The sequence below is a fragment of the Peromyscus eremicus genome, chromosome 4 (assembly GCF_949786415.1).
Source record: "Peromyscus eremicus chromosome 4, PerEre_H2_v1, whole genome shotgun sequence".
Lineage (NCBI taxonomy): Eukaryota > Metazoa > Chordata > Mammalia > Rodentia > Cricetidae > Peromyscus > Peromyscus eremicus.
Genome location: NC_081419.1, coordinates 81,109,262 through 81,135,350, shown reverse-complemented (window position 1 = coordinate 81,135,350; position 26,089 = coordinate 81,109,262). Strand labels below are relative to the sequence as shown.

The 26,089-nt window shown below is 39.7% G+C and overlaps 1 protein-coding gene across 1 annotated transcript in view; it reads right to left on the bottom strand.

The window, feature by feature from the left end:
• The window catches only part of Dcdc1 (doublecortin domain containing 1), a gene marked incomplete at its 5' end in the record, with an annotated part of 398,886 nt that overhangs the window by 179,466 nt on the left and 193,331 nt on the right, over positions 1–26,089 (bottom strand). The window contains 4 exons of the mRNA XM_059258913.1: positions 7,506–7,611; positions 12,274–12,399; positions 15,332–15,495; positions 18,578–18,679. Coding sequence (XP_059114896.1) covers positions 7,506–7,611; positions 12,274–12,399; positions 15,332–15,495; positions 18,578–18,679 — 498 coding nt within the window. The remainder of the gene's footprint in view (positions 1–7,505; positions 7,612–12,273; positions 12,400–15,331; positions 15,496–18,577; positions 18,680–26,089) is intronic.

The following is a 26,089-nucleotide window of genomic DNA, read 5'->3' as shown; positions in this document are numbered from 1 at the left end:
AAAAGGAGTAGGCACTGATGGGGGAACATGCCATGCGTATCTCCAAGGGTCATTCAGATCCCACGGCCTGTGTTGTTGATCACATTGTGCATGTAGAGGGCATTGTGCACCTTCAAGTATGGCTTGATTATTAAATTCCCATCCACCTATATCACCTATAGAAACTCTGTTACTTCACACTTAATACAATTTACTTCCTAAGTTACAGGAACATTCCCCTCAAGTAATCACAGCTTTTAAATAGCAACATGTATAAGATCATAGAGCTATGCCAACATATACCTTTAGTGTGATAAGTGACACTGCCTTAATAACCATTTAAATTACTTTCTGATGCTAAAATGTCTACAAGTTCAACAATACTATATATTTACTGAGCAAGATGACTTTTTAATATTCAGATTAAACAATAATTCATAAGGTAATACTTTGAAATGTGTTTAAGCAACCGAGAAGGGTATATTACGATAATTATTCTGTAAGAAAAGAAAGATCTCTCTCAAGGGGAGAAATGTCATTCGACTCCTTTGTGTGAAAATCAAAGTTGTAAAATGCCTTTTGTAGCTGCTTCTCAGCACAGAAGCAGATCTGACTTACAGTGTGTTGACTGTGTGTTCTCCCAGATAGCCAGGAGTGGCCGGATTCTAGAAGGGAATCCCCACAGGTTTTGAACAATGACAAACTATATTCTACTAAGCCATCACTGCAGGATTCGGTATTTAAAGTAGCACTCCTCCTCAACCTCTTCACTCCAAGTTGCCTCTGTCCTCTAAACTCCCCTCTGTATCTGGGCTGGAGATTGTTTTGACTGGAATTAGACAGAGGACCCACGCTGCCAACTGCTTCTTTGTACAGCACCTGCTGCCAGCGCCTAAATTCTTGTTATCTCCACAACATGGTTTAATCTTTTAACAGTTGGCTTATTGGTGAAGAGCAAGGGGGTCCTTTGTTTCTGCCTTGGGCTGGCACCCAGTATTAACACCATGCTGTTCTTCAAGAGATATGTTGCTGGACAGTTCCCAAGCGATTCTGCACAGGGCAGACACAGCCAGAGCCACACCAGTGAAGCTTCATTTGTGTTATTAAAAAGAAGTAGAAGGAAGGAATCCTGCCAACTCTTAACTGACAGCCACCACCAAGAGTCTTCTCCTGTGACTGTGTCTTCTTGCTCTGTTGTTCTCTTCTTCCTCCTCTTTTTCTTTTTTCATTTTTGCATTTGAAATTATTTCAGAAAATTCATTTTCAGTGTTTTCACTTATGCCCAAAGAGACAAGCTCATCAGGAAACATAGGAAAAAAGCAAACAAACAAAAAGCATTGTAGAACAGAGCCCCATGAAAATGATTCATCAGAATCTGGTTATGAAGACAATGAAGCCATTTACATGTATAATGTGATAAATAATAACACAAGTTGTGTGAGCTAATAATGAACCCAGGGGATGTGGATGGCATGTTTCCCCCATCAATGCCCTCCTGTGAATCTCCATAATGAGTTCAAAATGTATGCAAAAACTTGATCTCTTTGTAAAATTCATTTTTATCTCATTAGTGCTTGTGTGTGTCTGTGTGTTCACATGCACTTGTGTTCATGATGTGTAAGTATGAGTGAGCACACATGCTGTTGCACACATGTGGAGGACAGAGGACAACTTTGTGGAATTGGTTTTCTCCTTCCATCTTTATGAGCATTCTGGGGTTCCTGCTCCATCATCAGGATCACATGACAAATGCTTTTAGCCACTGAGCTATCTCAATGGCCCAACTTGACTTTTTTAGTCTACTAGCTTATCTCTAGAATACATAGTTTATAAGGGGCAAGAGAGATATAAGATCTGTGAAAATCAGAAATAAGGACAGAAGTATTCCAACAATTTACAATGTAATATGCCATACATGGATATGTGTGTACCTGTGCACATGTGGAGAGAAGTATTTGTGCTCAGTCTGATATCTAAATACATACATACATATATATATATACATATATATATATACATATATATATATATATATATATCCAATCTGGTATTGAAAAGTCTTCTAAAGTGCTGCCATAAATTGAAAAGGGAATTCTAGTTTATTCAGCTGGATGCCTATATTCATGGTCTACTTTAAAGGGTCATTATAATCTCCCTTGTCTGAATATATTGTGCTGATGTAAACATACTGAGGCAATTCAAACTCCTTGATTTTCCCCCAGATGATTAATAATGATGGTGTGCTTTCAATACCCACTCACCTTCTCCTGCAGGTTCACCAAGAAATAGACTACAAGGATGGAAAGGAGAAACTCACAGATCACAATTTGAACTAAGTATTTACTGCCTAAAAACTTTATCTAAAATTACACTTTTGATGATGTACCTTTGTGCTAAGTTAAATAATTTTATATGTAAATTACTGTAAGAAATGTTATGAAATATCTTTCCTCCAATCAGCTATTCCCCCTCAGTCATTCCCACCCAGAAACGAAAAGGTCCAAGAGGAGAAAATATCAGCAAAGATATAACTACACAATCAAGCAGGAAAGGAAACTTAAGATCTAGGTATGCAATCCTTAAGTGGCTTCCAAGTATTAGTTTGTCTTAGTTAGGATTTACTATTGTTGTGAAGAGACACCATGACCATGCCAATTCTTATAAAGAAAACATTTAATTGAGGGTAACTCACTTACAGTTTCAGAGGTTCAGTCCATCACGGCAGGGAGCATGACGGCATGCAGGCAGACATGTTACAAGTAAAATAGCCAAGTGTCCTACATCTTGTAGGCAACAGGAAGTCGACTGACTGACTAGGTTGTATCCTGAGTATATGAAACTCATAGCCCCATCCCCACAGTAATATACTTCCTCCAACAAGGTCATACCTACTCCAACAAAGCCATACCTCTTAATAGTGCCCCTCCCCATGAGATTATGGGATTATGGGATTATGGGTGCCAATGACATTCAAACAACCACATGGTCTCAAGACAAGAAAGAAACTGGGGAATTGATTTAAAGTCCCATGTTGCAAGCAACTGTTTATCTTTGTCCAGCCTCCTTGTGACCAATGATTAATTGTAGAATAATCGTATGTTTAACAGTTATGGATGCATTCTGCAGGTATCAATAAGTCTGGAATTTACAAATTAACTTGTAAGAAATATGCCATGACTCTAAAATGAAAAACTGGTCATTTTCTTGATATTTTTGTTAAGAACATTGTAATGAAGACCCTCTGACACCTGTAAAGTCAACAGCTCCTGAAAGAGCAGGAACAAAATAAGTTTCTTTTCCATTCTGTCAAGTTTAAGATGTGCCAGACACTGGAGGCCATGCTTTTCTTCTCTGCTATCCCATAACCAGCCATTCCTCTAGCTATTCTTTTCACATTTTTTATATTGAAGTTTAAATCTCATCCATTTTATTGAAACATATAATTTGATTGCTCTAAAACTGAATCAATCTACAAATGTTGCCAACATGAGCAACAATAGGGGAGTCTTTGAAATATGTATGTGCCAAATTGCCAACTCTTAGTGGCTTCCAATCCTGGTTTTGAAATGGATAAAAGAGCAACAGGCTGTAATTGTCTGGGTTACAGTGGTCGCCCACATTGCAAATGGGGATTGTATGTTCCAGATACTTCTCTGTAGGAAAGGTTTTACTTGTCAATAAGAGATTTAAAAGAACAGTCAGGGGTTGGGCAATGACATCTCTATCTGCAGCCAATTTTAAAACCTATGCATTGGGAATATTGGCTTTTCTTTCCCTTCTCTCAACCCCTGTTGTAATCCTCTTAGTGTCTTCTTTACCTCAGTGAGCACCAAGATTCCACAATAAAATGTCCTGTAGATGCCTGTCACCTCTGCCTGTACCCACCTTTAAAGTACTACTTTTCAAGTTATTAAATTACTATTCCCAATGCGCTGGTCACCTCTCTGTAAGTAATTGGGGACACTTTACTGAAAGGATTTAAAGGTTTCACAGCAAAGACGGAGCCCCCCTCCCTGCCACCACCTCAAAAGCATTTCCTTGCTGAGAGATTAATCAAGGTCTTGCTTTTTCACTCTACTGTTCTGGTTGAGTTTTATTCAAAATCATTGTATTCTTTCAAAACTAGTATGAGAACATTTATTTTAGATGAATATTTTCTCATTTCAATGGATCATGAGATCCAGTTAATAAAAAATAAATACTCACAGACTATTGTCTGTCCCTTCTTAGCATTAGAGTGTATGCCATCTTATAAGGTAGCACCTGGACAGAGCAGGTAAGAGAAAAGCTCCTTTCTGTCTCCTTTTCCTACTGTCTTTTTGCTATATTTTTTCCCATTTAAGTTTGAAGTAGTCTCTGTCGAGTGAGTTAATTAACTCATCAACTTGCTTGAGTTTACCTAACTTTGTACATACAGATATTGAAGTAGACACAAGCAAGATCAGGACCTGTCCTTGAGGGACCTATGGTCTAGCAGAGAGGATAAGACAAAAGCCTCCTGAGCCTTCTTCCTAACACTGCATCAGATCTCACCTCTGATCAAACACTCCCAATGCCTTCTGGGAAAAGAATGGCCAACCAACTCCTTACTGTTGAACTAAAACTTGACTGATCCCAACATTTTCAACAGAACCTACCATTGTACCCTTCCTGCTCCCAGGGTACCCTGAACTGGGATTCAGGAGAAAAGAGGCATAGATTCCAGTTGCTTGCTGGCCACCCAGCCTAGGCAAAAATATCACACTATGGGTCCAGTGATAGACTTTTTCCTTTAAAATGAGGTGAAGAGCAATAGAGGGAGACAGTCAAGGTTGACCTCTGGCCTCCACACGTGCATGGTAAGCACAACTATATACACACATGCCTACAACACATTTAAGTAATAACAATAGTAATAATAAAATGGTAGCTAATTCAATGCTATATTGTTAGAAATTTCCTGGGGCTATGAATACCAGAAATATCATGTATAGTTTAAGGAAGGGGTGAGGTAAAGATAGACTTCCTAAAGCTACCACAAGCCAGATGGGGCCAGGATGATGGGCAAGATTTCAAGAGCATTATTGAATGCCAACTACATGCCAGACTCCATGCTAGGACATGGCACAAGGGAGACAGAGATGACTAGACGGTGGTGACAGAAAAGAAAAAAGAAAGAAAAAGAGGTTGAGATCCAGGCAGAGGGATCTACATGGGTGCAGCAGGATGTGGAGTGTTCTCACAAGGCAACAGATGAACAATATAATTTCACTAACACATAGAGGACATAGACAGCTGGAGCTACATGAAACCCCACCTCAAAAGTCTAACACACACACACACACACACACACACACACACACACACATTGTGTGTCTGTATGTTTGTGTGTATATATGTCACTCTGGATTCTGTATTGGCATTTACACATATTATCTGTATCCCAAGAATTCTCAACCCAGAAAACCAGAAGCCAAGGAAGGCAAATACTTACATCAAATCACAAACTCTAAGAAGTGTTTTCAAAAGAAAGAAAGAAAAAAAAGTAGTTCAGAGAACACAAAACAAAGCTTCTCTTTGAAGGATCTGGTAGGACTATGTGGAAAGATGTAGAGTACAACCTTTTGAGCCAGGGGATGAATGTGAGAGATACGTGGCTCAGGCAAGGCACAATGCAAGCTGCTGGGCAAGCAGATCAGTAGCTTGCTAGGGTGCACAGCTCACTAATTCCAGATGTCGGTGCAGAGAGGAGGAACAAGATGATGAAAGATGTCAACTCAGAGTGACAGTGACGAGAACTTCATTAGGTAACAGTCAGACATGTGGCAGGATTTTAAACAGGAAAACAAAACCAAGAAAACCCTGATGAAGAACACCAACAGAAAGGGATGGAGGGGTCCCAGTCTCTGCAGGTGTCATACAGAGGAGCAAACCCGGTGCAGATCTACTTCATCAACCTCGATCAGACTTCAGAGAGTCTAAGAATGGGTGGTCTATTCCCAGTGTATTTAAGCCCAGTGCAATCTGAAAAAAAAAGTTTCCTGGTGTAATACAATTCCTAGTGCACAAAGAAGCGTAATTACACTGAAACTCAGCTCAGGGTACATGTCATTTCTTCCAAGAAGATGGGTTCTAGAGATAAGCTACCTGTACTAGCTTTAGGGTCTAAAGAAGGGTCTGGTCTGGTCTTGGTCATGCAGATAGAGTAGAGGTCATTTGGGCTATTAGCCACCTCTGGTCCTCATTGTGGGAACTTGGGAGAGTCTCAGGTTATCAGGATCATTTAGATTACTAGCTATCTTGGGTCTTGGTTGTAAGAGCTTGATATGGCCTGGACCAACAGATAATGTAGGTCACCAGGCTGTTTATCACTCCCAGCTGCCAGTTTTCTAAACAGAAGAACAGGTTTTTCGTCTTTCCCATTGAAATGACAATTCTGTGTACTTAACATTCCTGGTTTCTCTGGAGATGTGTGGGCACAAGGACCTCCATGCTATGCTCTCAACAGAGACCTATGGCAGATACACGTCATTGTCAGATGGTTTTAAAACAATGGGCACCAGTTACTATACTATTTTCTAAATTTGATCAAAATCAGCCAGGATTAGAAATATTTTTTCCCCATTTCTAGTTACACTATTTCAAGTCCTGTTCTTCAAGAAAAATCAAACCAACAAAGCAATTTTCAGCATGCATTTACATATAATAAAGAGTCAGTGGGTAACACGGAGAAAAAGAAATGAAGCGGGTTTAGGTAATGTATCCTTTGCAGTGTGTCTCAGGAATAAGGGGCTTGGACTGTGGGGCAGAAGTCCTGCTTTCTTCAGACATGTTGCTCAAGACGTCTTTTCCTTCTACTCAAAAGCTAATATTTATGGCTGATGTGAATAACAATCTTACACAGAGTTTTTCATCTAAGAAATGTGCGACAATTGTTCCTCTTCAGAGATATGTTAAATGTCTTCAGTAGGTCAATTGACAAATATTATGGAGGATGAATTTCTAAGTAGAAATTGATAAACAGATGTGGGTCTGATTGCTATGAATTGGATCTAGACCAGTATAGCAAGTAGAGCAGATCCTAACATACAAGGAAGCAACATTTTAATTAAATTATTTATTTCTTTTCATGTGTGGCCGTCAGACAACAACCTGCAAGAATTTCTCTCCTTTTACCCTGTGAGTCCATGGGATTAAATTCAAGTGCTCAGGCTTGTCCACAAGTGACTGGCCCAAGAAAATAGACATCTTAAAAGCTTTCTTAAAGAATCCTAACTAATTAACTATTCCTGAATGAAAAATTATGACAAACAACAGGATTTATATGACACAATTCAAACAGAATATTTCCAAGTGTGAACACTATATATACTATGTAAGGTTAGAAATACTTAATTAACAAGAAGTAGACAAAATTGCCTGCCTAAACATTTTTAAAACCAATTTCTATATTTAAGACAGATCTTTAAAAAACATCCACTGTATAACTGTAGTATAATAGCTGCATATCTAATATGTAAAACAGGCCCTCTTACATATGGTCTGACCTTGTTCTGTAGGAAATGGCTCTCCAAGGCCACCTTTTCAAAGCAATCATGGATCTGTTGACTGGTGCAGCCAATGTTCACTGGAAATCCTTCACAAACTTCCCAACTAAGAACAATAAGACATTATAATTAGCTTTGGTATAATAAAAACACTAAATTATATTCTTTATTAGTATTGTAATTTATGAAAAATATCCTCTATCAGTGAAATGTTGAGACACAAAATATTTGTAAAGCATGTCAGCATTTGTAAGGGAGAAAAACTTTAAAATTTTATCTTGTAATTATTTATGAAATTGGGGAATTCAATCCTTAATTCATTCTTAATAGAAAATAAACATAATTGTAGAGAATTGTTTGTAGTAGAGACATCACCTTTATCAAGTGTGAAGTTCAAATACACTGAGCTATAAATAAAGAAGGGCTTTTTGATACTTGTAACAGTTGGCCAAACATGTTAGTTTAGAATTTGCAAGAGAGCCTATAGACACATAACAGACTAATGGGGATCCAGGAGCAGATGCAATCTAAAAAGGTTGAGTTTCACTCTTAGTATAGACAGTTATCTTAAAAGGGAGCAAATCTTTACCCTAAAGCAGTGACCTGGTTCATCACTGGTGTGCTGATTATACTACAGGGCAGTAGTTCTCAACCTTCCTAATGCTGCGTCCCTTGAATATAGTTCCTCATGTTGTGGTGACCCCCCAACCATATAATTGTTTCATTGCTACTTCATAACTGTAATTTTGCTACTATTATTAATTGTAATATAAATATCTGATATACAGGGTATCTGATATGTGACCCTCAAAGGAGTCATGACCCACAGGTTGAAAACCACTACTATACAGCATGTTATCCAATAGAAACCAGTCTTGGGATTTAATATCCTATCACAGAGACACTTGCCACACCCATGTGCATTGCTACTCTATTAATAATAACTAGGAAATGGAATCAATCTAAATGTCCATCATCAGGTGAATGGATAAGAAAAATGTGGCACATACACACGATGGAATATGACTTAGCTATAAAGAAAAATGAAATCTGTAGGTAAATGGGTAGACCCAGAAAAGATTATACTAGATGAGGTCATTCAGGTCCAGAAAGACGAACACAATATGTTCCCTTATATGTGGGTCCTAGCTTTCAATCTTTTGTCTTGTGTGTTCTACTCAGTGCACATGTGGAGGCCAGCTAAGCAGAAAGGGACAGTTTTTTAGTGAGAGACACACTAATCAAGAGGAAAGTAGTAGATTTTAGATAAAATGCAAGCAGTGAGGTCTAATACTGGGGAAGGAAAGGCTTAAGCAAGGAGGGCCCTGAGAATATGGGGGAACTCAGGTTTGTAAAAGGGAGAACTAACTCCCCCCAGAAAATGGAATATGAAAAGCAGTGTAAGAGCCTACTACCTCACAAACCAACTTTAAAAAAAAAAGAAATAAGTGTAAGTATAGCACAAAGCATGTGAAAAGAAAGAAGAGAGAAGAATGCTGAGTTAAAAGATTACACAGGGATAAGGTGGAGGATCAGAGGAGGGGGAGGAGAAGGGGGTGAGTTGTCCAGACCAAGGTTTCATGAGAATACCTTATGAAAACCTACTAGTGAGTAAACTAATTTCAAAGTAAAACTACAAATTAAAAGAGTTGGAACAGAATTACCCTCTGAGTGTGGTCAGTCACTCCCAGCAGACATGGCTTCCTAAATAAAAATCTCAGTGCCAGGCCATAGATTCCTTCCTATTAATTAGTGATCATGGAGATCCCAGCAATCTCCAAAACAGCACAGGTGATGGCCATTGTTTTTGGTTACCCACCATAACTGCACGGTAAGACCCTTTCCTAAGACACCACACACTCTGGCACAGGACATAGAGAAATTAATCTCAAGCTGACCAGGAAACTTCCTCTTTGCTTACTAGCTTTTAATAGGGTTAAAAGATGCTATACAGTTTGATGAGGGAGAGAAGACACCAATAGTTTGACCCAGCACTGGACCCTGTATGCTATCATACCAACCCACCAGACAAGAAATGCGTACAGGTATGATAGCGGTACAACTGTTACGGAGTAACTGACTGCTTTATGATTTGATCTGAGGCCTTCTCTTTAGGAGGTAATTTCATACCTAGTTTTATAATCATGGTCAAAAGTCCACAGATAGGAAAGTCATAGGCCCTGGGGTAGAACCTCCTGTTGTTATTATGCTAAGGTGCTATGCTACTACTAAATTTCTTTTTAAATGTTTATGTTTGTGACCAAAGACCTGGGCTGCTCTCAAGCCTGGTCAGAGAAGTTTCGTTTGCAGTGGGCAGCAGTCAATGGAGACATGCATAAATGGCCAAAGTATTGAGAATAAAAGACTCAGTACTCAGCCCCAAATGAGAATCTATACTAATTCTCCTACCACTGGTGCTCAGGGAACGTCATGGAAGAGGAGACAGAAAGAACGTAGGAACCAGAGGATGGAGAGAAGAGCTACGAAATGCTGGCTGGGGCATGCAAAGGCTAAGGCAACCATGACTTCAAGGCAGCTGTGGTTGCTTGCACAAAAACTACGTAAGATCAAGCTGGCCAAAATCCCAGCACAGATGGTGTAGACATTGTCCAGGTCCCGCCCCTTACAGAGGAGCTCCTGGTGGTGAATAGTTGAGAGAAGATGGAGAATCATATGGATAGGCAGTTCTAACTTTACTTAAATGGGCCATCCAAAAGAAAAAAAAAAAAAAGACCTGAAGTTGAGGGAAGTGTTGGGGAAGTTTTAAAGGGAGATGGTAGTAGATGTAATCATATTCCATTGTATAAATGTGTAAAATTTTAAAAAATTAGAGAGGGTTCTCGGTGATTAAGAGCACTGGCAGCTTTTCCAGAGGGTCTGGGTTCAATTCTTAGCACCCACAAGCCAGGAAACAACTGTCTGTAGCTCCAATTCCAGGGTATCTGTTGCCCTCTTCTGGCCTCAGTGGGCACTGTACATGTAGGGTGAACTGGAATGCAGGAAAAACACCCATATAAAAAATAAAATAAAATCTCAAAAAAATTAAAAAGAGCATGACTACTAAGGGTTGAAATGACCCATTTTAGAGTATAGAAAGAAGCTTTGAATAGATTATATTATTAAGCAAATTAACACATTTAGTTTGCAGTAAGTACAGGCAACTTTATGTTGTTATACTTAAGGGCCCAATTACCTCAGCAGATCAGTACTTTTTGCTCCCAACAAAGCAAAATCAAAAATGACTATGCAAGGGGTAAGGTATATAGCTCAGCAATAAAACAGCAGAGTAAATGAAATGAAAATACAAACTTTTAGTCAGAAATCTAAAGGAGGGCTCTGGGCAAATTTTCTTCTAAAGAATTGTTTACTATATTTCTATTATCATGTGTGTACATACATACATACACTCATGACATGTGTGTGGTGGAGGTGTACATGCTACAGTGTTCACGTAGAGGTCAGGGAATAAATTTGTAGGGTCGGTTCATGTCTCCCACCTTTATGTGGGTTCTGAGGGTTGAACTCACAGCATGCCTTTACCTTCTAAACCATTTCACCAGCCAGCTCTAAGCAAATTTAAGAAGGGTTTCTACACACAAAATAAATCTTCCTATACATGAAAAAACATTCATTAGAAAGAATTCTGGTGAATTGTTTCTCTCTCTACCAAGCAAGAGAGAACAGGGGAAACATGTCCAAAGCTCATATGGATAGCTGAAGCAGTCAATGGGGTTAGGGCCACAGAGCCAGCATATATATCCTTTCGATTTAGTAATGGATTGTCCCTGCCTGGAATGAGTGAACCTCAGCAAAATGCTTTTGGATTTTTGGCTATACCCTCTACTCTATCCTTTTTAGATGTATACTAAAGTGATGTAATTTGCTAAATTATGCAGTACCAAAGCTAGATGGAATCGCTCAGAAAGGTCACCTAACCCAACCTAGCATAGGTATCATGCTGTGATAACGAATACACTATCCACAAGTTACCTATTTCTATTTAAATTTAATTTAAATAAATTATAAAATTAAGTTCCTTAGTCCCAGTAGTCACATTTCCACCAGTCATGGAGCATGCTTCCATCACTGTGTACTGCCTGGTGGGAAAGCACCAACGATGCCGATCTGAATCCTGGCTCACCATTTGCCAGCAGTGTGCGTTTGGGCAAATCATTTATTTATTTATTTTTCTTGGTCTGTCTTAAATGAAAATGTTAAGCCATTAATTTGTAAGTCAACACTGAATAGGTGACAGTGTTTATTATTGACAGATCGGAAACTAATATCCATCTGTTCATGGGCAGTTAGGAGCAAGATGGTGCTATCCTTCCAGATCTTCCCAAGAATTCTCGACTTTTCCTTCCACTGTTTCATGGAGCCCCTGATACATTGCATTAGTTTTCATTTCCTCATCATCAAATCTAGGATTTAAATATGAGAGTTTAGAGGGAAAAAACCTTATTTTTTTATTGTAATGAATTCACCTAAAGTTATTAATTTGGAAATAATCATAAAAACAGCTTTTATATTTCAAATGAAATTGCAACTTATTTAAAGCAAGAAACTGCTCATTGTCCCCATATAGTCCTTTTAAAACAAAGGGACATTGCTAAGTCATTTAGGCCTGACCCCATTAGACCATGAAGTAAATCAATATAAGTATTGCTTAAGGCAATTCAAAAAAAATATTTCAGTGTTTCAGATCTCTCACTATGGGAAATCCTGAATTAGATGATGGGTTACTTTAATTAAATATACATTAATTTACTCGTCACATCCAAATAGCGGAGCAGCATCAGAATCCACGAGGGTCTTATAGACAGCAGTGATACCATCTCTGGCAAAAGCAGTCACTTGGTCAAAGGTCAGAGCCAAAACAGGGTTTAGCGGAGATCTGAAAAAAATGGAAAAAATATTTAAGCTATCTGCATAATATACATTGAAAATGGAGCATAAATAATAAGGTATTTGATACTGATATCTAATAAAAACCTACTATCCTTAAACTCCTATAGTGACATCTGAATGGACATTTGAGTTTATTTAGCTGGTTCATAAAGTGCCAAGTATGTTTGCTACATGTACAGTTAGCAAAGAATTATATATATATATAATATATATATAATATATACAGTGAAAGACTGTAGTTGAGAAAAACAAGTGTTCACCTACCAATTCATTTTCCCTGTGTAACTAATTCAGTGTGCCCATAGTGCATCTGGAACTGGGAATGAAATAAATGCATAATACTGAGTATAAACAACTATTTCATAAGCTCACTAAGTGTTATTAAGTGTTACATTGATCTGATTTCCATAACTATTATAATGCATGAGGTGTTAGGTGAATTTGAGAATTAACATCATATTGAAAACATCTTAAATAAAAAGCATGGTCTTCTATAAGCTATTTTTCTCTGAATAGGTAAGAAATATTTATGGTTTAACTCCAGAATGTTATCCACGTGGTTGTCCATGAAATATTATTGCCAATAGTATTTAAACAGCATATAATCATGATAAAACAGACAAGTTCAGCGTGTGGGACATACTGCAAGAAAAGTGCTCAAATTCTTGAAAAACAGATAAGCATGATGAGAAGCAGAATAAAGGTGAAGGAAATGTTTTAGATTAAAAGGAGATATTGAAATGGACCAAACACAGCAGAGGAAGTTTACCTAGCCACTGGGTACACTGAGCTCCACAGCACCTGTGGGTAGCTGACTGCAGAGGGGGTGTCAGAGGAGAATGTGTTATTCTGGACTGTTAGGTACACATTGCAGTTACACAGAGGGTCTCATTCTTCAATTTGCCAGAAGCACTTAAGGAGTAAAATTTTAATAATTGTCTGCAATTACTTTCAGGAGAGATTAAAAAAAACAGGAAAGCTGATTAAATGGGTGAATCAAAATGAAGAATATGAAAATATTTGTATGGTACTCTTCCAACTTGTCATTGATTTGAAATTTTTCAAAATACGCAAAATTTGGAGGAAATTTTAAACATTCATTTTTACAGATGAGTATGACTGCCTATGTCAAAATAATTATATACACCAGAATACTCCCTGAAAACAAACACTATTCACTCAGTAAATATTGTGCACTTTCTGAAAGTATTTTAAAGTACGTGCCAATACAATTTTAGAAATACACATTTTAAAAATTCCAGTGGCATCAAGATGCTGGCATAGTTATCTTGTGCTCTGTATCACATTAGTGCTTTATTTTCAAAATGAGAAAAAAAGTACATCATCCTAATAAAATAATGGGTCACAAACAAACTTACGAACTTACACAGTTTTCCAGAATCAGATTCTGGAATATTCAAGATTACTGGCATTGTACTACTCATTTCACAAATATGACTAGCCAAGAATACATTTTCAATCTTTGTAAAATACTTAATTACAGAAAATATGATAAAATCTGATGAAGTCATTGCTTTCACTTTGACAAAGACATTAAGTGGAAATAAGAATGCCCACTTGATTGGAGCTGTTCTCTGCCGTGGAAAAAGCTTGCTAAATTATGCCGAAATTCTTACTACAGTAAAATCCATCACTGTTTACATCATTGTGAAAGTGACTCTACTCCAAATATAACTTAGATTAACTTGAGCCTTGCCTATAGTGAAAATGTTATCATTCTTTATGTACACTCCAATTCTGTGAATTATACAGCATAAGAAATCAACATGTGTTTTAATTTTATTCTATGGGGACAAACAAAACAAAATTTTTCGGCATGACACCCCTCCACCACCCCGATACCTTCATGGATTTCTAAGGAGACTGTTGTTTGAGGTTTGAAATTTTGAGCAAACACCATTTACCGAGCTCTGTTTTCATTATTGTTAACATAAGATCAATTCAACCTTACGTGCAACACGATTTCGTTCTACCTCTAAACAATGAGCTAAGAAAATTAAAAACAGGCCAAAAAAAAAAAAAAAGTGTGTTTAAGTTCCCTGACAAGCAGCTTCAGAGTTCATCTGGATGCCTCCTGTCAAAATACGCATACATTTCTGAGAAATTCAACACAAGAGCCCAGCTTGTCAGTGCCTAGATACGGCAGCCTTTTTCTTTTTTCAGAAACACAGATAATTTTATGCAGGAATTTACCAATCCACAAAAATTTACACAATGCTCAGCAAATAGCCAGTAATTATTGTCAGCTAATGTAAGGCGCTGTGAGAAACAGAACTTTGATGAGAGGGGCTTCACAAGCTTTACCACTGTATCTTTCGCTGTCATTGGCGCTTAGGAGGTTAAGACTTTATTTGTGAAAACATAGAGATAGCGTGGGGAATCATGTTGTCTACAGCTTCATAAATCTTGCTTAAGATCCTTTTCAATTACCATCCATTTCTCCTTTAAAAAGGGACAAAAAAATAGAGGAGAGGAAGCAGGTCAGGGCAGTGTGTGACAATGGCAGGGGTGATGGGCTTGGGCCCCCCGCGGCGTTTCCATCTGCTATCATTAAGGTGACTACTCAGACATGAACAAATCCCTCTTGCTGTGCTGACAGGCAGACCTCAAGAACTATGACAAGGCATTAAGACAGAAAGTCAGAGAGAGAGAGAGAGAGAGAGAGAGAGAGAGAGAGAGAGAGAGAGAGAGAGAGAGAGGAGTTGGTCATATTCCTTCCATAAACAATGCTGCCTTACAAAAAAATGTTCCTTAAATTTTATTGGAATTTTTTTAAAAAAATGTTTTTTTTTTCTCTCTTAATTCCTAAAGGGTCTTACTTGGCTTCTCAATTCTCCTGCTAAATGAGCTCACTGTGGAGAGATTGAAGACACACGGAATAATCACCTTGCTCCTACCTGTATGCTTTCCCATAAGAAAGCCAAATTTTTTGCCCATTCTTCAGCTGCAGTGGACTCTTAATCTCTTGACCATGCTCATCGAAAATCCGGGCTGAAGAAAAGTGGAGGCCTTGTGAACTGATGGAGGAACCTTGGAGCCGTTGATGGATTCTGAGAAGTAACTGGTGCCGAGCAGGTGAAGGGGATGAAGAGGAAGACATAAGCTATGTGAACATCTGTAACAAACTGTCTCTGTTCTGCTCCAAACAAACGATAATTAAATTCATATAGAATGTTAAAAGAAGTGTGAAATGACGGCAATGTTTAGTTCAGTGTAAAGTAACAAAATGAGCACGGGCTTTTAACCAGCAGGGGGTGCCACAGGCTTGTGATTGAGCCCTGACCCTTTGGCGCAGTGCCTGAAAGCAGATGTGACAGTCTCACAGAAAGAGCATTTAGCTTCCACACCCGGTACCAATCCTCTTTGATGAGAGCTAGGCTTGTCTTGTCTGCACTGCACGGTTTGTTAGGCCCTTCCAGACCACATTTAAGTTGTACTGTTACAACAGGCTATCTCACGATCCCCGGCGGGCTTCGGGTAACTGGGTGGCAGAATAATTCCCCACTTTCAGGACTGCAAACACCGACATGCCTCTCAGGCTTTGCTGGCTCTTTCAGAACTCTTCTGCGAGGGTTTTAATTGCAAGCCCTGCAAACCTTGGGAATGATTTCAGGAAGTGATGTCTGCGAGTTATGAGTAAGACAAAACTGGAGTGCGAGTATGAAGTGATGTCACTCCATGTTTTAAATAATAGCGCTGTTGGTGCCATGCTTCTTGCAGTCAGAGACTAAGTTATGGAGAGGGTATTTCAAACATATTTCAAACGTAAATAAATCCAATGGAACTGTGGCACATGAGGTACTTTAAGACGTCTTTCATTATCATCTGTCACCTTTGTTTCAGCTTTTCTGCCCCTGCTCTTCCCAGCTCGGCATCTCACACTATCCATCACTCTGCCCCCTCCCCCAACCCTCTGTCACAGACCTCCCTTTCTTCTCCTTGTCAGTTCTTGCGCTTCTCAATTCCTTATCACTCTGGTCCCTGCAAGCATGTGGTCTCTTCGTTTTCACTTTCTTTCCTTCTGTTAATTTCTACCGAAGTAACATGAAGAGCACTAACTGCTGAGGCTCAGGAGAAAAGAAGCTTCTGTCCCTATAAACATTTGGGTGTCCCACTTCTCTGACCATAAATTCTTGACTAAGTACAATACTCTTTTTGGTCAACAACTATACTTACAGAATGCCTCAGAACTAAGTAGTGCTGCCCTAACTGGAGGAAAATGATAGTAACTCTGATGTCAATCAGCCCTGTATTAGTCAACCTTTTAGTTAGAGCATCAAAGGGCTGAAAATGATGAAGTATTTCTTTTTGTTTCACTAAAGTTAATATTTCTTACCCAACAGAGCTAAATTCTATATATTACAATAACAACATCTGATCTCTTAAGTTGTTTAAGAGGTGAAGGCATTAGTGAAAACCTGTATTGTTTTGTTCTCCTTACAGGAAGTGAAAACATATTTCAGAACCCATGAATTATATTTCCAAAGCCCTACATTTAATCCCCTGTGTTCTCAACTCTTGAGCTTAGTTTTTGCTGCTTTGCTATGATTTCAGAAAACATGCAATGCTGGTCACTGTTTGTTTGTTTGTTTGTTTGTTTGTTTGTTTGTTTTATCACAGGGTTTTGCTTTAGAGGTATCACTTTTTTGTAAAGGAGAGAGACATGAAAGATATAAGGCTGGATCCTGGGGCGGGGTATGTACCAAGGCCAGTAGTGTTGAGGCAGTGGGCTCTGAGCTCCTAAACATGTAACCAAATTCACTTTCACAGGAGTTGCACCGCAATCTCCATTTCTACAACTTGGTGACAGATTGCACTTTACGTGTTCAGAGATGAGCATTCAACAGCCTACGGGAGGTAAGGGCCTTTGTACCTTTCATCTGGAGGTCATTGGCTAGGGCTGGGCTGTAGAAACCAAAAATTGTGATAATCTTTATCCATTTATCTTTAAAGCTATCATCACTGGGCCTTTACAGGATAAGAATTTGCTCCCAGATCTGAGAAGAGTATGAAACAACCTCTTAGGATGGTGATTGAGACAAGTGTCTATACAAGGGACGCTTAGGATGCTCTCTGCTTAGGATGCTTGCTATAGAGATTTGATGCCCCTAATTAAAGTTCTGCAAACTCCACCCCCATTTACTTGAAAATTAAAGCAAAGCACAATTTCAGTCAGTCATTAGTCAATACATGAAGTTTCCATGGAATAACAGTTTTCTGCATAAAACACCTCCAGTTTCAGCATTTACTAAAAGATATAATACTCTAATGTAAAAAGGTTGTGAGATAGGTAGAAAATTCTAGAAGGACTTTGGTACCATGGCAATTTCTATAGTCATGGACATGATAATAAAAGGAAACCAGCTAAGGCTTTGGCTCTTTCTCTAATAAATTAAAATAACATTTTCCTGTTTCTTCTGGGTTTAGCTAACGATCCAATGAGTGCTACCCAACTAAGATGAAGCTTTTGTGATTGGCTTTACAGGTCAGGTAAGGAATGCTTCCAGGGAGAGGTAAGTCTGAGGGTGCTGTACTGAAGGAGAGAAGAGAGCAAGCTTCTGAACAAAGAGGAGGCAACAGAGCCCAAGACACTGGTGTGCACTCGGGCGCATAACCCCAATTTGTAAACAACGGGGTGTTCCATGTCCTTTTATGCAAGACAAAAGCCCAAAATAAAGACCCTGAACATGTTGGTTCTGCCTGAAAAACATCCCAATTGTCTGGAAAATAGGCAAAGGTAAGAGTTCCCTAGATAAATTCATGGGATTTGCTCACAGTGAATATGGTAGAAGACCAAGACTCTGTGTTAGTCACTCAGGGTGCATGGCTTAGAAATACTAGTCCCAGAGTATACCCTCCACCAAATGTTCTGACATTTCTTTTTAAAGTATAAGAAACAACTAACTAAATAAAAGGAGAACAATCTTGATGTATCAAAACCAGTACCCAGTATAAAAATATTTTCAAATACAAACATACTGGTGGTTGAGATGTGATTAGGGTTCAGGAGTCAACACTCCACTGTACCTCACCTTGTAGAACAACAAATGGCTGAGAGTTTATAAACTGCCTTAAGATGTAGTTGTTTACATTAACTAGAAGTTACATGGGGAATGCTTACATTCACACAATCAGCTACTCACTCTTTGCATTGTTTTGTCATGTTGAGTGGGGCTATCAGATGTTAAATCTTTTCTACTGATGTAAACTGAGATCTCTCCAGTATCTTTACCATTTTCAAATACCTGGAAAATGAACACATTGAAAAATAGAAATTAACATATGCGAGCATTTGTAAAGGGACGTGTGTAAAGCAAAAGACCAACTATCTGAACATGTGCAAGCAATTGGGTGGAAAATCAAGAGTACTAAGATAAGGGAGGAAGGCCTCTGTCCCTCCCTTTGGTCTCACTGTCTCACCTGACTGGCATTCCTATCATCTTAAACTAGAAGAAAGCTTGGAGCCTAGAGTAAATCACTGGTCACAGTAGATGCTGAAATGGAGCAAACATCAGCAAATGGTCAGGTAGCAACCAATTAACTAGCTCATTTCATCCTCCTTGGAAAAACATAAAGCCACAAATTACATGGAGAATGTTCAGTTCTTATTTAAAAGATATCAGTGTCCTCTTCATCTTTTGACTCATTCAACAAAATTCAACCTGACAGGTTTATTACATAACGGGATGGTGAAGGTCAGCCATTTTAACTGCACAAACTCAACAAGTTGTTGAAAACAGAGATAAAATATTGCATTATGCAACAGTCGCTGGGAAAAAAAGGAACACCGAGAGCGGCAAATGTTCTGGTCAAAAGGATCCAAATAAACCAGTCTTGACAGGACGGCCCCACTAAAGTGAACACTCCCCCTGCCCACACTGAGGATCCACGCAGGGTGCTCCATTCACTAGGCAAGAATAGATTCAGGCTAGAGGGAGGCCTGATGAATAATTTAAATCCTCGCTTTTTAGTTTTTTTTTTTTCCCTCAAAAGTTCTTTTCTTCCATTTCTGATATGCCCATCACATTTTAGTGCGGGACTGTTTTATATATTTCTTGTACTATTTCCAGAGAAGGTAATTCAGGAGAATAACTTTCTGAAAAACAAAGAAAACTGTCTTTTGTTCTTTCGAGAGAGTTCAAACTTTATTGGGAAAGTTTTAACCCAGTTTGGGAAATAATGTGTTTCAAAAGTGTTTCTGCAGCCTATAGGGGCAAAAGGGAATTTAGTCATGTAAGAACCCAGGGATGATCCCGCTCCATGCTCCCACAGAGCCACAGTGGTCCAGGGGACAGCTTGTGGCCTCAGCTTGGCAGCACTGGATTTTTACTCCCTGAGGTGTCTTTTCTGATGTGGATGAGAGAGAGAGAGAGAGAGAGAGAGAGAGAGAGAGAGAGAGAGAGAGAGAGAGAGAGAGAGAGGAAAGAAGAAGAAGAAGAAGAAGAAGAAGAAGAAGAAGAAGAAGAAGAAGAAGAAGAAAGGAGGGAGGGGGAGGGAGAGAGGGAGGGAAGAAGGAAGGGAGAAAGAAAGATAAAAAGAAAGGAAGGAAGGGAGAGAAACAAACAAACTACAATACAATTCTCAATAAGCAGTTTCTCTAAATTTTGTAAATCTGTGGGTAGGAGTGGGAAGAGAATCTTGCTGTTCCAATAATCTCTTCAGGGCTCTAATCTGAAACGAAACTCTTAAACAGCATAGAAGTTGACAAGGAAGGTGGCCACTCCAGTTTGTGCTGACAGGTCTCAGGCCTTATGGATGCTCCTTTGTCTAGACTTGCTAGACTGTGGGCTCAGAGCAGTAAACCGTACTCCAGGAGACAGCAGCGCTGCCTGGCAAACCGAGAGCACAGAGGAGCAGAGCCTCCGCCTCCCCCTCCTCCTCCTCCTCCTCCTCCTCCTCCTCCTCCTCCTCCTCCTCCTCCTCCTCCTCCTCCTCCGCACCTAGCGCTGTCATTAGCCGGCTGCTTTGTTCACTGCAGATAATGAGATTTCCGGGGCTCTGTCCGGGAACAAGAGCCCAACCGACAAAAGCCGAAACCAGAAAGAAAAAAACCAGTGCACTCAAAACAGAAACACTGCCTCTAACTTCCCGAAACCCTCCAGGGGCCTCAGAAAAACAGGTGCTCTCCTCGGTAAGCAGCCATCCCTCCTCCAGCCGCGTTCTCTGAGATCCTGCTTGGCTTTGGTTTTTAAGCTCACAGAACTAGGCCCACTCTCTCTGCCAGTCTCCAGATGCTGGCTGCCCCTCCTAAGTGTGACAATTGTTCCTATTTCTAATGTGCCTCATTTAGACACAGACACCTCACTAGGCCAAATGTCTCTACCACAGAGGAGACGGAGGCGAATGAAAGCTTGCTTTCCTATTGCTTTCTTGTTTTAAGAAAACTTAGCTGCTGCCATGGCTTCCTAGAGGAGCTTGGTATGACTTCACTTCCTATAGCTCTAAAATGAAATTCTGACCCGTGGAGCAGAATGATGCCAAAAGCAGCCATGCCCACTCTAGGTAACAGAACCTAGAAAATAATAACCTGGGGTCTCTTGACAAACATAGCTCATGACAACAGAAGAATACCTACAAATAGGAATTTATATCTATGTCCCTAGTCACATGAAGCATGGAGACATCAAACATGTTCTGGGTGGCAGAGTATTTTCATTCTCCTTCATGCTGGTATTAACTTTTCTTGAGCAGGGTTAAATTAGGTTGATACTAAGGGTTCACCATTATGTTGTGGATGTATGCATTCATTCAAAAAATATTTATGGAGTCCTACATGCAAGTACTGGTCAGGAAGTTAAAATATACTAACAAAGTGTAAGATTTCTGTTTATGAGATGATTGTTGTCTTCTGGATAAGATGGAGGGCCAGACAACAAGCCATACCTACATTAAGTAAGAATTCTCTTGACATATGAAGGCACAGTTAGAGTAGATTGGCCTGACATTTATATGATTTGCTAGGCCCTCTTCAGCAAGAAGAATACAAAATTAAAAATGAAACACAGTATGAAATATTCATTTAGAAGAACAAGACATCACAATTTGCATACATTTCAAAGCTCATACAGAAAACCCACTGTAAACATCCAAAAGTTGCAAATATTCCTGATGATTAACTATCCAAGGCCCATTTCTGCTCATACCTTTACATGGCTGTTCTGTAACAGTTATTATTAAAAGGAACACAGAGCACTTGGCCCAGCCACAATGCCCCTCACCAAAACCAGGCCAGGAAAAGAGGTAATCTCTTCCTTTCTGTCATATGACTAATTAAAGTTGTTATTATTGATTAGAATGGTTTCTCTTGGTGTCATAACTGTTTGGTCAGTTCATAAAGGTTCTAAGGTTGAGTTTGAATTTGACAAAAACTTCCATCAGGTTTCTTTAAACTTTGGACTATAAAATGTAGAAGAATTTCCCACCACTTAGTTGGCTCTGTTAATTTCACAGCATGCTTGTCTTCTGTTAGTCACCTTGGGTTGTCTGAGGCTCTGTTATACAGAAAGTAGAACCCGTTCTGACCATCAGGCCGTAGCCACCTTTCCACAACAAATCAGCTAGGACTGATACAGAGAGAAGTGACCACTATGTCCAAATTCAACATGCCTCCATGCCACAGTTTGAATCTTCTGTCCCAGCAAAGGCTCCTGTGTTAAAGGCTCTATCTGCAGGGTACTGCTACAGGGAGGTGTTGAAACCTTTAAGAGCAGGGCCGACTGGTAGGTGCTGTGTTGCTATTACTTCACCCTTGAATGGACAGCGGGACTCCAGACTCTGGAGGCATTTTTGTTCCACATCCTACAGACATGCTGTGTTATGTTGCCTTGCCACAGGGTCAAAACCTTGGAGTTAATCAATATGGATTGGAACTCCCAAAACTGTGAGTTTTCTATTTAAGTTGATTATCTCTGGCATTTGGTTACAGTGATAAAATATGGCTAACATAACCCAAGCAATTTTCTCTGAGCCATGCCTCAGAAATGCCGTAGCAACTCTGAAACAACTTGGTGCAAGGGAGAGCATGGAAAAAATAATGGATTGAAAAAGGTAACAGTTGTAACTGATTGTAGTTAAAATATACTGTGTTTGCAAATTTTATAGGAGTGCATGCTCATGTGACCACCTGTACAGTCAGATTGGCCCCCTCTTGGTGTGTTTGAAGGGATGACATAAGCATTCACTTCATGTATGTGCTCTTCCGAGTAAGGGAGAAGGTAGTAAGTACCACGCGAGGCAGCAACCATGCAGTAGGCCAGGTGCCACAAGCCTGGGTCCATAGAAGGACATGGGCATAACAGTAAGTAGATGCTCAGGATGGACCCCATTGGAACAATGGTTTAGAAGTAATGGGGAGAGACAGCAGATAGGCTTGGAGAAAAGCACCACAGCAGAAGAGCATAAAGAAACTCAGCAGAGATGCCTGGCATGTTCCAGGGGTGGTAAGGAAGCTGCTGCACCCGCAGCAGAGTGAGAGGAACACACGTGAAAACAGACAGATAAAGGCCAAGGAAGGAGCGGGGAGTCAGTGGAAAGTTCCAATAGAGTAGTTACAGGGTGTGGCTCAGGTGCCATGGTGGGCGTGTGGAGACCAAAAGACAACTTTCTGGAGTAGGGTCTCTTCTTTGTTCTTCCTGTTGCTGCACTAAGTCCCCAGGCTGGCTGCCTGTCAAGCTTCTGGAATATTCTCCTGAGTGATGGGGTAACAGATATCTATATATATATCTCCCACCTTTCTTCCTTTAACTATTGTTTTTTATTTTCACCTGGACCTCAGGGATCAAACTAAGGTTACACATCAGGTTACGCCGTTAATGCCTTTACTAGCTGAGCCAACTTTCCATCTACTGACAGTGATGGAAAGGGATGATTATGATCACAGTTTGGGAATAGACTGTAGAGGCAAGGATAATCAGAAAAGTACACAACAGTGACTCCAATCAGATTGTTAATCATGGTCATGTTTAAGAAATGGCCAGTTTTTATTGGTTGTTCTAGAGTAGTGTCATTTGCTGATGCTTATTAGTGGGGCTAAGAAATAAACCTTGATGGCTCAGCTAATATTGCTGGAAACACTACTTCCACATCTATGGATATAAAGTAATCAACATAAAGATAACTTCATATGTAGGAGTTGTAAAGACATGCATATATCAATAAATACCAAAATAATGCTATTTATTACAAATACATCATAGAGACAGTGACCAAAATTTAAACTATATAGAGTAAGCTGATTTGGATGGGGATTTGAGAGCCAGTACTGATCTTTGATAAGTTTACCTGGCATCACTTACGATATCTCTTTATGGGCTGTGAAAGCCCTTGTTTGGTACCATTATCTGGCTTTTAATACTATAAGTCTGGTTAAGAGCTAGTTGTTGGGGAACAGCAGGTTTCTAACTCTACTCAACCCCTTGGGCAGACCACCCAGGAAGCCCTCCATGACGTGAGCAGAAGGCCAAGTGCCTGAGCTTCAGAATGCCTCAGGGTGCGATGCTGTCAAGAGGCAATAATAGAAAAATGACCCCACAGTGTGCTGCTGGAAGTCAGGGGCTGCACAGCAACAGGATTTACTCTGAGAAGTCTGTGCAGATAGATTATACCGCCTCACAAAAATCACCTGCTATATTTGAAAATGTTGCAATAAACTTATGTGTAGTGGGTAATGTGTTGTCTTGGCCTAGGGGCCTCTGGAATCAGACAATGAAATGAAGATTTGCCTACAGTAAGTTCGCTGGGGTACACTCAGGAGCAATGCTGGGAACCTAGGGATGCAGAGTGGGGGGAAGAACTGTTTACAGTGTCACAGACTTTTCATAGGAGATCTGGAGCTTGAGTGGCTCACATCCACATATCCACATCCAGAGGTAAGACACAGGAGCCAAGGCTAGAAGTAGGCTGCCTTGAAGGTGGAGGCCTCATGATAGGGAAAGGCACTTCTCTCTGCAAAGGGCAACTGTTTGTGAAGAATGTAGCTGTGGAAGCTGGGGATGAGCATCTCAGTCCTGCAGAGATGGACCAGTTGCCATGGCATCTGGTGAATACAAAGCAGTTCAGATTGCAGGACACACTGTCAAACATCTGAGCCCATACCATCCTCCAACAACTGGGACTGTTACTTAAGAGAATTAATTTTATGTTTCAGCAAAGCCTACCATTTAGAAGCACAGAAAGTAGATGGCTACCCATGCAATAGGATTTTAGGGATGGGCTAAAACACTCTAACCTCAAAGTAGCCCTCCCCCAAATTTGTCAAGGCATGAAATTCCAGTTAGAGATTCACTCCTTTGTCACAATTAAAGAACTTCAACTGTAGAAGAGAAAACAGGAGGCAGAATTATTATTTATTGACCTCTTTATATCCTATGATTGTCAATCTCAGTTCATTGAGCCCAAGGTAAGGTTGGAGGACAAGAAATCAAGGGCTAGTGGCAGATCAGATCCAACGGCTTCAAACAATAGATCATCCTTTTATCTGTCTTATAAAGTAGTTCCAAAGAAAAAAATCTGCCTGAAAAAATTTGAAATTCTCTTAACTTCAGAGACCATACATCCTAAGAACAAATTTTGAAGACATGGTGGAAACAAGAGCAAAGGACACCTGACAGCCTAAATCGGGATAAGAATGACAGGAGGGCCAAGGAAGGTGGCAGCTGGTGAAGTCTGCGAGATGGCCTCCATCTGCTCCACACTCGCCCTTCAAGGGCTGAGTCCCTTCTTTTCAGTGTCTATACTTACATTTCACTGGGACTTTTACTCTCACTCCATGTCTGTGCTTAACTACGGACAAAGCAAAAATGTCCAAAATATGGTGACGAGTCCTACAAAAATCATTCTCTTATCCAATTACAATTCTCACCAAATTTACTCTATGACTACTCGAAATCATCTAGAAGATGACATTAAGGTGATATGCTGGGCTACTGTGTCCTTGACCAGAGAATCTAATGAGCTCTTATTATGAGACTATCTCGAGGGAAGAGAGAACAGGATCTACACTCTGATCACATTAATTTGGCGCCTAAAATTGTGTTTAACTTGCATTAGAGTATCATGTACGAGGGTTATATGTAATATGATATGCTTTATACATGGGTTTGGTAAATAAAAGCCTCCATCTATTCCTTTTAACCAAATGCCAGGGAACTTTGGATGATCCAAGCATAGTCACACAGCTCAAATTCTACTTCACTAAGAGTAATGAGCATTACAGTATTCAGAATGAACTAAATCAGATTTCCCACATTCCCAGTCCTAGAAATCACATTCTTCAACTGGGGATAGAGTAAAAATTTTAATGCTATTCAGTTTTTTTAAAGCAAAAACAAAAACAAACAATGCCCGCGACAGTAGCTTTCCCCTAATGTGGATAGCTGCTTCAATTAACCAAAACATATACAAGCCACTATGTATAACAAAACATTTTTATCTTAAACAATCCATTTTTAGGACACAAAACTGTAAGTAAAGTCCCAAGCAGGTTTGAAGGTATCGCCTCATTTGCAGATACTGGACAATCTGCATGTATGTGTTATTCAGATAAAGAATTCTGCTTGAACATGTTCATGATGAGTCAGACTAACATAGATGTCAGTGGGTAGTGCCGGGGAGGGGAACATATGTGGGCAGGGAATCTTAGCAACTTGAGCATATCA